At 38.6% G+C, this 14,030-nt stretch overlaps 1 protein-coding gene across 4 annotated transcripts in view; it reads right to left on the reverse strand.

Annotated features, from left to right (window-relative positions):
• The window catches only part of KIF13B (kinesin family member 13B), a 187,258-nt gene that overhangs the window by 91,215 nt on the left and 82,013 nt on the right, over window positions 1-14,030 (reverse strand). For all 4 annotated transcript variants that reach the window (XM_060015252.1, XM_060015250.1, XM_060015251.1 and 1 more), the window contains exons 11-13: window positions 8,422-8,634; window positions 6,730-6,840; window positions 1,363-1,497 (exon numbers count right to left, since the gene is read on the reverse strand). In XM_060015252.1, coding sequence (XP_059871235.1) covers window positions 1,363-1,497; window positions 6,730-6,840; window positions 8,422-8,634 — 459 coding nt within the window. The remainder of the gene's footprint in view (window positions 1-1,362; window positions 1,498-6,729; window positions 6,841-8,421; window positions 8,635-14,030) is intronic.

A 14,030-nucleotide genomic window follows, 5' to 3' on the forward strand; every position in this document is an offset into this window, starting at 1 on the left:
GTGTGTGGAATAATTTATATGTGGACAGTGCTTCTGTTTATAAAGTGCTTCTATATGTCAAATCCCATTTAATCCTCCAGGAACCCTGTGAGGTAGCCGGACAGAGAAAACTTCCATTTATAGAGGAAGAATCTGTAGACTGTGGGGGGCAAAGGACTTGAGAGCAAACATCTGCCAAGCAGTGGTGCTGGACTAGAAACTGAGGGCATCTCCCTCCTACACCAGCACTGCTCCCACTACACACAGCACCTGAGTGTGCACACGATTATATGCAACAAACACACAATTTAACTCACAGTGTAATAAAACATGGTATAAAATACTTATGAATAACAGGGCCTTATCAAAATATCACAAAGCAATTACCCCAGATACCTTTGATCAAAACTGGGAAACCAGCCAACGTGTCGCGAATTCTTCAGTCTCTTTAGAAGTGAAACGACACAATTCTCTAATTTTAAAGCTGCTTCCAACTGTACCAGCTCATGTCTTTACTGTCCTAGTCACTAACTTAGTTAAACCCACACAGATAGTTCCTATACTATGAGGGGAAAAATCTTCCTCCTAAATATTCATTAACCATATGTCAGAGTCATATAGTCCATTATGTAACTCATTTATGCTCTAGGGTTGGCAAAGGTAATTTTGGCAAACTCCTTATAATTTATATAGTGTCTGATATCATGCTCATCCTAAAGTTGTTTCTTGTCTTCCTGATACATCCCACAACCTATAGGTTTCAATGTATATGAGTATATACATATACACAATGTATATAGATGCAATGTATATCTGGTTTTTTCTGCTCCATACTCTGACCCTCTCAGTCCCTAAGTGACTTACTCTCTTTTTTTATAAGTTGATAATCCAAAATTTTTAATTTTCCTAAGAGTTACTGAAAACACAAATTTCAAATCAAGTGGTCCTAACAACTTTCTTTAAACATTTCCTCTGTAAGCTAAGAAACCATTCACCAAAAGCTGTGCTTCATAGAAATCACAAAAGCTTTAGTCTACCTATGAAACCGTTTAGTTTAAAAGTCACTGTGTAAGCTTTAAAGTTATCTACTTAACTCCCTGGTTTAATCATATTAAATGATAGAAGTTAAGCTACTTAACTTGTTGGAAATAATATCAGAATATCATCTTTCATATTTACTAGGTCGAATGACATCACTCAAAGACTACAAAGAGAAACTGATCTCAGAAACTCAAGATTTTCCTATACTCCAGCTTAATCAAATAAAAACAATTTGCTAACTCATATTTTTGAATATGTATGGTTCTCCAAGTATAAAAAAAAATACTGTGGAATACTGCTCTATTCTGTGGTAGGAAACAGTAGAAAAGCCTACTACTTCACCTTTAAGTAGTAAACCAGAAGTTCATTCAGAGCAGGATCAGCGTTGAGATTAACGAGGAAACATTTATCATCCCCAACTTTAATTCCAGAAGATTGAAGAGATATTCCAAGACTCTCAAGCTGTTTCTGCCGCTCCTGTAAAGGCATTAGAGAAGTATTAATTCCACAGCTATTGAGGCAGCAAGATATAAAAAGTCATATATTATAGTAATTATTAAATAACTTTATAACTCAAATATGTTACTTAGGACATGGTATTATATAGGTTACTGCATTTGTTTCTTTCTAAACTATAATGTTGCTTTGTTAGGTAAAATTTTTTAATTTCAAGAATAAAGCCATGCGGGCTTCCCTGGTGGCGCAGTGGTTGAGAATCTGCCTGCTAATGCAGGGGACACAGGTTCGAGCCATGGTCTGGGAAGATCCCACATGCCGCGGAGCAACTAAGCCCGTGCGCCACAACTACTGAGCCTGCGCATCTGGAGCCTGTGCTCCGCAACGAGAGGCCGCGATAGCGAGAGGCCCACGCACCGCGATCAAGAGTGGTCCCCGCACGCCGCAACTAGAGAAAGCCCTCGCACAGAAACGAAGACCCGACACAGCCATAAATAAATAAATTTTTTTAAATAAATAAAATAAAGCCATTACAAACAGCAACCAAATATACTAAGTTCTCATTTTTCATTCTTGAAAATATCTAACATCCTGAATTCACCTTTCACATTTAATTCTGTATATGTGAGCAAATATAAGTGTGTTTTACTCAATTGTGATCTTTCTGAAAAGCCAAGTATTTAATACACTCTGCTGCTTGATATCCTCAGTGGGTCTCCAGCAGGGATAAAGGCCAAACTCCCTCAACCAAGCCCACAAGGTCCTTCAATCTGGCCCATTTACTCACCATCATCACATCTTGTCACCCCTACTCTCAAAGCCTGTATGCAGTTAGTGGAACATCTTCCAGGGCCCTCGAAGTCTCAAGAATGCTCTCTCTAGCTTAAGAGTTTTACACCTATTCCTCCTATCTGGAGCACACCTGTTCTCAAACTTGGTAACTTTTTACTTGACCGTTTCTCTGTGAGGGCAGGGACCCTATCTCTCCACTGTGTATTCCTAGCACCTAGCACAGTGCATAACACAGAATAGCACTCAAATCGTCGCTGTCGTGAATTTATCAAAATAAAATCTGCATATTCAGTAAAGCCCTATTTTCATAAGAACATGAACCTTTCCTTTTCGTGCCTACCGATCTGTGAGTACATGCAACACACACACGCGTGCACCTAGGGAGATACGCATGAATCCTGCAACCGAATCGGGGCAGAGCAGGGTGTCTTTAACTATGTATAAATAGCGAATAGTGATGAGTCATCAAGAACCTCTGATTCCGAGGAAAGACAACACAAACTAAGTCACTTAACTAGGGCCACACAGTAAGTCTGCAGTATAGTTAAATTGCAGCCTTAGAATTTTGCTATTTCTAGGCACACATCCTAATTTATACAGCCACTGCAACCCAGTCAATCACCCCTAGAATGATACTATTACAAACATACTGAAGGGGATATTTTGGTTCTGGGCCTTTGAATTGAGTCTCTTCTCTAACAAACATTACTGGGTTCTTTCGGAAGTGCTGAGTGGTTTAGCACTAGCCATTAGTTTTCAGCACTCAATTCTAAGCAATGATTATCCTTGATAAAAAACCATGTTCCTAAAACGAAGAAAGCAATTCTAATATATCTTGTATGGTCCCTTACTGAGGGAAAGGTCTTTTACAAAGGGATGTTGGTGTAATTAAAGAATTATTCCAATAATGAGAAGAAACATTTCTCTATAAAAATGTCTTTTTTTGTAAACTACGAATGAAGTGGGTAGATGTTCATGAACTAATATTAAATTTAAAATGTAGGGTATAACTAGTATATTAATCTGTGCACTGGGAAAACGTGGAAGAAACCACAGAAATATTAACAGTAGTTTTCTTTGGATGACTGGATCCGTTCAACTAAATTTTCTTCATAATAATCTTTCTGTATTTTCTATAAGTAAATACTACTTTTGTAATACAATAGTTTCTTCTACTTATATTCTTATTAGGACTCTAGTAATTTTCACTATGGAAATAATTAAAAGATTTAGAAGAAGTTTGGTTACTGTCATCTAGTGGCAAAATTTTAATTCATACAGAGGCAAAGGCAAGCCTGAAAAAGACTATATGACTTAACAAAGGTAAAGCCACTCAGAGTAAGGGAGAAGACAGGATTTAAATGAGATAATGTATATAAAACAGCCAGGATATACTTACATAGTACATAGCATATAGTAAATGTTTTAAAAGATAAATCAAAATCTTTCTAGCTCCTACTGCTGAAATCTAAGAATTTTAGTTTGACATTCAAAGCCCTATAATGAATGGCCAGACTTAACTTACTTCCAACCATCCCCACACTCTCCAATAATAACTCTCTGACTTTTGCTCAATATTGATAATTGAATATGGAATGAATGTCACTGAATATAGGTTTGCCCAAGGTCATTGAGCAAATCTATGCCAGAGAAAGGAATATAAATGAATAATTGTCTAAGTTAGCAGTTAGAGTAAACTACTGTTTTATCCTACTTCCTTAAGCGTTTTCCTGTCGTTTGAGATTTTATAATGGTAGAAATACCACAAAATTTTTGTTTAAACCGAAGGGCACAGCGTTGAAAAACTGTCAATTCATTGCTACATCTGCCGCCAAAAATTTTGAAGTTTTTAATCATTAAAAAGCAACAAAAGTTTGCAACATCTAGGAATCAGTTCAAAGAATAAACAAGTATTGTATGATAAAATATAGTTACATTTACTAAATATTGCTTCTGATATCAGAGATTAGTTAACTTTTTCTATAAAATGTCAAACAGTAAATATTTTAGTCATCTGGGTCCTATGGTCTCTGTCACAGCTATTCAACTGTGAAGCCATAAATAATACAAAAACATATGAGCATGGCACATTCCAATAAAACCATGAAAAGAAGTGGCAGGCCGGGTTTTTGCCCAAGGGCTTAGTTTGCTAACCCTTGATCTATCTCACGTAAGTGTACATTTCTTTATTGAGAACATAAAAGATGAAAATAAGAGAACTTGGTATCAAAGATATGCCACTGGGCTGAGAAAGTAGTCAACTTGAGTTCTGACTGTTTACTCAAAAATACTACTGAGCACATAGTTTCAAAAATTAAGAGATACAGCCTTTTTTCTTGAGAACCCTACAAACTCATTAGGTAATAAAAGTACACACAAAAAACTGAATAGTAAATAAAATACTCATGATTTAAGGGTCAAAAGGGTACAGACAGCTTCCACAGGGTTCACTGGCAGGGACAATCTCCAGGTTCACTGGCAGGGACAATCACTGGCAGGGCATACTAGAGGAAGAAGCCACAGAACCCAGAGGACTTTGAGAGTCTGGATGACTTAGAACAGACTCCCAAAGAGCTCTTCAAAAAAGAAATCCATTTGGCTGAGTTCACCTAGGTTTCCTCAAAGTTATCTGATCATGAACCATTTTTTTCCCTTATTAACAGTCTGTGGCTATTAACAGTCTGTTAAGACTTATTAACAGTCTGTGGCTATACTGCCAGGAATACATTTTAGGAAATGCCAGTCTGTATTGCAAAGAGGTCAATGACCAATAGACCAGTGAGAGAGGAGAAGAAAGCTCAGCAGCACTGAAGCCTGGGGGCTTGGAAAGATAAGGTGTTAAATGAGGTGTTGGATAAAATCAGGCTGTCCTCAAAAGGGGCATATGACCGAGACAGAGGACAGTTAGGCGAGGAAAGATGCTACAGATAAGCTGCATCAGCACTACACTCTCACTTAGACCTACCCTGCTTCGTATCAGAGCAAAGCAACCCAAGTACAATAGCACTTCAAAGTCAATGTTTTATTTTCAGAGTAGCCCAAAAATGCTCACATAAATTAGTTCCAAATTGAATGATAATTAGAATTAATTCTTATTAAATAAGAATTTAATTTATGAAAAACAGCAAGTGTAATATGTAATGAGAAGTAAAGTTTATATACTGGTGTATTCTCTTCTCTGTAATCTGAGGGATATGCTTTAAAATAACCCAGTGCAGGGATACAGATAAAACAAGACGGGTCTTATGTTGGTCTTTAATGAAGTTGGGTAATGGGTACGTGTGGATTTATTACACTCATATTTTTATTTATTTTGAAAAGGACTGTACTAAAAATGTTTAAAAATCAACTTAAATCCTAGTCTGCACTAATATAAATCTAACATCCACCTTATGCTACATAGTAATAGTACTGTCCTACAACATCTGATGCATCAATTGATTCTGGACAGCACACTGAAAGATGGAATCTACTGGGTAACAAAAGAAGTAGCAAGTTCTATTTTGTTAATACACAGAACAGTTGAAAACACAAGAAATTTTTAATTTTAGAAAAGGAGGGGAAGAGGTAGAGGTGACTTTCAATATCTGGGTAATAACAGATCCTATCTTGCAGGGCTATTGGGAGGATTAAATAAAATGCTGTATATTTAGATGTGCTTAGCATAGGACCCAATATGTACATGTACCCAATAAGTATTGGTTATTACTGTTATTATTAGTTACTACATACAAGTGGGACACTTATTCTCTTAGCTTTGGAAGAACAAACTAAGGCCAATGAACAGAAATGGAAGAATAAAAGATTTCAGTTCAATCTACCATCAGAGTTATCCAATCATGAGAAGACTGCTCAGTGTGGTACTGACCTCCACATTACCATGTATATTTCTAAAACAGAGGCTGAATAAGCATCTAAGAGGAAAGTCACAGAGTAAACCCTTTACTAGGCACACAGTTGGACATTTTAGGATTTTTTCCAAATGCTAATGCACCCACTGGAAGATTTCACTACTTTATATTTAATGGTCTAAAAATAAGAGACAGTCACCTCAGATTTAGGTATTTCATATTACTTTTACTGAGTTGTCATATGGAAGCAAGACGCTCATAGCCTAAATATCTACTACTAATAATTTTGAAGTTGGGTAAGTTCCTTATGTTTGCAAAGCACTTAACAGAATTGGGTGTTCAGAGCCAATGGCTAGTTATATCATTTAAAAAATTTTATGACACTAAAAATATATTTCTTACATAATGAACAATTAATTGTAATTATGTCTTTATCCTTCAAATGAACTTTGTAAAGTAAAGACTCCTGGATTTAGATCTTATTTAAATCTTAATCTGCTAGATTTGCCATCTTCAAAGCTAAAAATCAAAAAGAAATCAGAAACAGGCTCCAAGTTGCACTGCGCAAACTGCCACGACGTTTCTCTCTCCTTAAGCAGGAAGCACGAACCTGGGCAATCTCCTCGGTTTTCCTTAATTTCTCCTCCCAGGTCACAGTCATTTCCTGGATTAGCTTCTCTGATTCTTCCAGCCGGTCTTTCAGCTCTGGAGATTTCATTGCCTACAAGCAAAATGTTTATTTCATGAAACGTCTATACAATGCCCTGAAAAAAGAATTCGCTAAATCCAGGAGGACAAGAGGAACAACCTGACTCTTCTTAGCTCTACAGCTCACTGGGGTCCCTGACCTGCCTAAGACACAAGGACTGTCCCTGACCCACAGCATCCAGACTGTGTGGGTCCCACAGACTCACCTAGTTATCCAGTGGGTTTGAAAGAAGACTTAACCTTTTCATTTTTCTCTAACCTGTTGTTACTATGAGATCTAATTACATTTAGGGAGATAAAAAGTTCAAGCTACCAAGGGCTTATTTTTTTAAATCTCAATAGGTCTAGACTCATATGTGTGACTCATTCTACTCTTAATTGATGACTTTGGGTGTTTCTTCAAGTATATGCAGACTAAATTTGCACATGTTGAAAACTGGACGGTGTTATTGATACCAGGAAGACAGAAACAAACTTTCAAAGAATCTTGATGAACTGTAAAATTATTCCTGTAGAAACAGGATAGAATTCAACAGGCAAAAATACAATCAAGATAATTGTTTTGACCATGTAATTTACTGTTATACTACCAGAAAACAGGTCATGAGAAGAGGGCTATGGCCTCAGGCCCAAGAAAGAATCCCACAGAGCTTGGAAATAATGGGAACAGAAATGCTAATTAAAGTAGGGATCCTGAATCTGACATTTCATCCCACTTTTGATAAAAGGATAAGCATTTGAAAATATTACGTATAGAATGGATAAACAAAAAGGTCCTACTGAATAGCACAGGGAACTATATTTGATATCCTGTAATAAACCATAATGGAAAAGAATATGAAAAAGAATATGTATACAACTGAATCACTGTGCTGCACAGCAGAAATTGACACAACACTGTAAATCAACTATACTTCAATAAAATAAATTTTTTAAAATAAATCTTTAAAAATTAATAAAAAAGATTTTTGGTTAGAATTGTGTAGGTTTTAAATTCAGTAATGGAACATAAATATCATACACTATAGAATGTACAAAGGATAGTGAAACAGGGCAGTTTTAAACAGATGGCTACTTCTGCTATATTTTTTCCTATGAACATAATTAACCCATAACATGGAAAAACTAGCTTATTATGGTGTGCAAGACCTCCTTAGGATTTCTGTTTGGACTTCAACCTGTGAACATCTGATACAACACAAATCTGTTTGATTCCTCTTCTAATTAGCCTATGCACGTTCACCACCATTTGCTGCACTAGTATTAAGTTGTATCTATTTTTGTTTCAAGCATCTCTCTTTCTCTACCCTATTCTACTGTACCTCTTTTCTCGTCGGCTGCCTATACTGTGGAAAGAAACATTTTCTCAATTCCCCTTATTCTCTCCTATTCAATCCTTTAACACCTGTAAAAACTATCTAAATTTCAACTATGACAATTTATCTGTCTTCCTTTATTACTCATCTCAAATTTCTCTTCCTATAGGAAATTCAAAAATTCTACTCATCACTTATGGCCCTGGGGGAAGAAAATTCAAGTTCTAGCTTTACTGGATTTTCCTAGACCCATAATGCTGCTCGGCGGTGCCTCATACCTCTGCTTTGGTTAGCTGCTCTCGGAGTTTTTCTACTTCTTCTCGGAGGTCCCGGATAATCCGTGCATTGGGATCCTCGTTCACCACAGCGTGGTTCACGATGTTCTTGGCACGATCTGCATACCGCAGGGTTGAAAGGGTTTCGTCATAGTTGTCAGCGGCCGGACTCACAGTAGCTACCATGGCTGTCTTGCTGTTACCCCCAAGACTGTCCTGGAGAAGAAAAGAAATTGAATACCATTTTAAAGTTGGAAGAAAACATCATATGGGAACGCTGAAGCCCCATATGATGAGATAATGTCCCAAGGTCAAACACAGATTTAAGGACAAAGCCAGGACTTAAGTACAGGTATACTGGCTCCCAGTCCCATGCTCTTTCTTCGCTGGCAAAAGCTACTTTTCTGCAAAAGGTAGCTTTGGTTTTTGAGAAAGAACTGGGAAATACAATGAAGCCCACACTTATTTCAGTTTAATAAAAATTAATTCTAAGTCAATTTGTCCTCTTTTAACAGGCAACATGATACCATAAGTCAGCAGACTGCTCAGAATAAAAAAGGATGCTTTCTTAAGTGCCTACAAAATCTCCCTGAGAAGACTGAACAGTCGTAACAGTATTTGATCAAAGAGTGATTACCTACAATCTACTCCATAACGCCATGTACCTGGAGTCTCTGTGAAGCCTGAATAATAGCTCAGAAAGTGGTGCTGTTATAATGCTATCAAGCACCTTGTAAATTTTTTAAAACATAAGGTACAATTATGGTCTTAGAAAACAAAAGATACATTGAAGGTACTTCATCGTATTCCATCTGACAGCACTTCAAAAACTACTGAAACAGGCTTCAACTTCTATACAACCGCTTCTAGAGTTCAGATAAGGGTGATGAAAAAAAGACATTCATCTCCATTAGAGAAAACCGCTAAAGGGACTTTAGGATGGGCTTCAACAAATTCAAAAAACGACTTCCCCTTGAGAACATTAAAAAATAACTAGATATAACTCAGGATTACAAAACAGGACTTGGGAAGTCAAGTCTACCCCACGCCGCTTCGCCACACAAAGGCTGCATGAAATCCAGCTGCGCAGGCGGCCTCTGAGACGGCCCCCAGAGATCTACGCCTCCTGGAATTCACACCACCATGTCTTCCCCTTCCCTGAGTGTGGGCAGGACTCTGATCTGCCTCTAAGGAAGAGAACACAGAACTGATGGCTTGCCACGTCTGAGATTAGATTATAAAAGACTGGCTTCTGTTGTGGGTGTTTTCTCTCACTGAGGGAAACCACTGCCATGAGGTGAGGCAGCCCGAGGAAGAGACCTCAGGAGTGAGTTTGGAAACACATCTTCTGACGCCTGCCCACAAGCATTCAGATGAGCAGATCCAACCTCAGCACCCGGCAAGGACTGCAGCCCCAGATGACGCCTGCACTGCAGCCACGGGAGAGACCCCACCCAGAACACTCAGGCTGCACCTGGAATCCTGACCCAGAGAAACTCTGAGGTAACAAACGATGGCTGCTCCCAGCTACTGAGTTTTCAGGGTAATCTGTTGCACAGCCATAGATAACTCCCACTACTCTATCTCAGGATGAGAGTTACCCAGAAGACTACATTCAATGCCCCCTTTCAGTAGTAAAGTATCACTGAATTATAGACTCACAATATTAGAGAGAACACTCAGGCTGGCCACTAATGAGGAATTCATTAGATCACAAGAAAGCCAACTCTATCTTTGGGCTGCATTAACCAATACAAAATTCTTACTTTTGAAGATAGAAATGTTTTCCGTTATCAATATTTCTAAAATTTGCTTGAACCACCCGTGATTTATACACCTTTGTGCAGAGATTATTCAGTCCTCAGCCTTTTGTGAATTAGAGTATTAGTATCCCCATTTTACTGATGAAAAACCAGAGGTTTGTTCTGACAAAGGAGGTTAAATACCTTGCCTACAGATCCAGAACTAGTGAAGTGAAAACATTCCTGCCCAGTTGTATTCTACCTTCCAGTCCAATATGATTTCCACTCCCTCACAGCTACCCACGATAGCACAGAAACAAAATAACACCTGGCAACAGAGAGAGTTCAGACCTGAAGCCTTTCCAAATTGTTCTGTCCTAGTGCCAGAAACAAAATTGTTCCCTAGGTGTTGCTAACAGTCCAATATAATCACAAACAGTACGTCCCCTTATTCATCCATTACTAAAATTTTGGTTTTCCACAGAAAACACAGCTAAGATAATTATATCATTGAAGGAAATAACTCTTCGATGCATGAAAAGGGAGGAAATGAAAGTAATCTGGGCTTTAGGAAGCAAAGGCAATTTCTGCAAAGTCTGGATGACTGCTTGCTTCACTCTACTTCCAGACACTGATCTCACATTGCTGGTGCCCAGCTTTGGCAACTTCCAGAAAGATGTCAAGAAGAATCCCATGCACGTTAATGGAATTCAAATGTCATATATCAAGATCACAGGAATTACATCTCAGGCTGGAATTCAGTTCACAAGCAGTGCCGTGGTGCACTGCTGCCCTTCCAGAACCACTGCATTCTCTTAGCCCACAGGAAGAGCAAATGCGGTTGGGTAGAAGGGGATTCGTAACAATAACTACCACAGGAGAAAAGCATGCATACTGTGCTTCAATTTGTGCTGAGAAAAGGAAACCTGGCAAACAACAAATACTTGACATTTTTTTTTTAATACTTGACATTTTAAAAGCCCTTGTGCATGAGCAACAATATGCTCATATTCAAAAATGGCCTCATGCCATCAGCAAAAAGGAAACAGCAACAAAAGAACTGGCACTCATTCAAGGAGAAAGTATAATGCTTCTTGTTTACTCTTTAATTGTTTAATTAGGCAAATCAGATGAGGTTTGTTTCAAACGCAGAAACTGCAAATTAAATGGACATGAGAAAGAATTTTGGAAGTCGGAATCTTTTAAAGCTGAAAGAACTCTTTGAAGTCACCTAATCAAATTATTTCATTTTACAGATGAGAAAATGAGACCCAGGAAGATTGACAGGCTTACCAAAGGTCATAATGCTAGTGCAGAGCAGAGCTGAAATTATTCATTCATTCAACTTTTCACGGAGTTTACCATCTAGAGGGCAATGCTGGTGAGCAAATACTATATGCTAAGAACTAAAGTAGAGGTAAATACAATATGGTCTGGGAAAACAGAGAAAAAGCAGAAAGCCCAGTCTTGAAAGGTTAGAAAAGACTCCCAGAGAAAGTGACATTTGACACCTAAAGATGAATAAGCATCACCTAGGTAAAGGGGATGGGAGAGGAAAGTAGGAAGAGGGATTGAAGAGAGGAGGAAGACTGTTCCCAGCAGAGTAAGAGCAAAGTCCTAGAAGTAAAAGTATTCATCACTCAGCTAGAACTGATAATGTCAAGAAGCAAAAGCTGAACACTGACAAGTAGGGAGGGGCCTAGTAAACCGCAAGTCTTTAAATAACTTGGACTTTATCATAAGTGCCCCTGGAGAGTTACTGAAGACATTTAAGTTTAAGAAGAGTATTAATTTAGAAAGACAGCAACCTAACTGTAAAGAACGGAATGAACTAGGAAAGCCCAGGAAAGAAGTTTCAATCACCCAGGCGAGAGGAGAAAGCTTTCATTATTCATTAAGTAACTGGCAGTAAGGATGCAAAAAAGTAGATGAATTCCAAAGATATTCATTATTGGAGCACTCATTACAGGAAGTTACTTGATGTTAAGACCTATATTTAGAAAGTCACAGAGAGAAGAAAACATAATCTTAATGTGAAACAGTTCTCCACTGACCACTTACCAAATGAGTAAGCGCTCAACCCTGCCTGAGAGAAGAGCAGTCACATCCATCCCCATCCCCCCACGTCACACCCCCACCTGCCAAATCACCAAGTGTGAGCAGTTTCTCTGACTCTAAGAGCACTACATAATTATAATGTGAACACAATGCAAAAAAAAAACTTTAAAAAGAAACTGCAAATCTTATAAAGGATGAGCAAGTTTATGAGTTGGATGAAAGTCACAGTGGAGAATACTAGCATCATACCAAGTCAAACAAGGATCAGGAAGAATTAGACTAATTGAGAATTAAAGAAGGACATAAAAGACACCTGAAGGGAGAATGATTTGTGTAGCAATGGATTCCAAAAGGCTTTGGGGAAAACTGTTTAAACCCCAGCATAGGTTTTACAAAAATGCCCCTACTTATGATCTTGTACAAAAGTCAAACATCGTAAAGAAGGTCATGTAGTTTTTCAGGAAAAATATGACAAAGATCAAGGAAACTATTCATTTTTTTAGCCTAAGAATTAACACATAGAAGTTACAATCATAGCCTAGTTTTATTAAACAGAAGATAAAGAGAGCTTTTTAAAAAAGTGTTTAGTTTTGTTCTTCAAGTTCAATTATATTCAACAGTTTCTATCACATTTGGTAAAAGTAAGGTGCTTCTCTTTCTAGTGAAAAGAAACCTTTGGTAAGAAGAGCACAGCCTAGGCAACAGAAGATGGGCAGCAAGGTCAGCCCTGGATTCCAATCTTGGTTCTGTCACTTGCAGGTTCTGTGTCCGTTGCCGCATCTGTAAAATGGGACCACCACCATCTGCCTTCCAAGGAATAAATGAGATAATGTATGTGAAGCACTTTGCACAGTACCTGATTCTCCTGACCCAAGCTCTCCTGGCCTCCAGCCTATGGGATGGACACTCAATGATTAACCTAGGCCATTTTAACTACGCCAACTTAACAAAGTATTTCTTATTGTTGGGTTAAATGGACTGAAGCAGCAACACTGGAATGACAGGACAATGAATATTCTTTTAAATCAAGCACATCCAGAAATCATCAGGAATGATCAGGAGATGTTTCTATGGAAAGTGTGAGGAAGAAATATCATATTGAGATTTCTTCTGGAAATTAAACAAATGAGACTTCAAGGTTAATTACTGACACTTGAGACAATTATTTCCTTGGTAATTAAACGTTTTATAATATGTATCCCTTTAATTCAAGAGTTATTTACAAGTGGTTTTTTTTTTTTTTTTTTTTTGCGGTACATGGGCCTCTCACCGCTGTGGCCTCTCCCGCTGCAGAGCACAGGCCCTGGACGCGCAGGCCCAGCGGCCACGGCTCACTGGCCCAGCCGCTCCACAGCATGCAGGATCCTTCCGGACTGGGGCATGAACCCGCGTCCCCTGCATCGGCAGGCGGACTCCCAACCACTACGCCACCAGGGAAGCCCTACAAGTGGTTTTTAATCATCAAATTTTGTTTATCTTTTTGTTTTGTTTTATTTATTTATTTATTTTTGGCAGTGCTGGGTCTTTGTTGCTGCACGCGGGCTCCTCACTGCGGTGGCTTCTCTTGTCGTGGAGCATGGGCTCTAGGCGAGCGGGCTCAGTAGTTGTGGCTCACAGGCTTTAGAGCGCAGGCTCAGTAGCTGTGGCGCACAGGCTCAGTTGCTCCGCAGCATGTGGGATCTTCCCGGACCAGGGCTCGAACCCGTTTCTCTGCATTGGCAGGCGGATTCTTAACCTCTGCACCACCAGGGAAGTCCCTATCCTTTTGTTTTAAATTTCTACTTTTATTGCACTTTGGCCAAAGGAAGTAAT

The sequence above is a fragment of the Delphinus delphis genome, chromosome 6 (assembly GCF_949987515.2).
Source record: "Delphinus delphis chromosome 6, mDelDel1.2, whole genome shotgun sequence".
Lineage (NCBI taxonomy): Eukaryota > Metazoa > Chordata > Mammalia > Artiodactyla > Delphinidae > Delphinus > Delphinus delphis.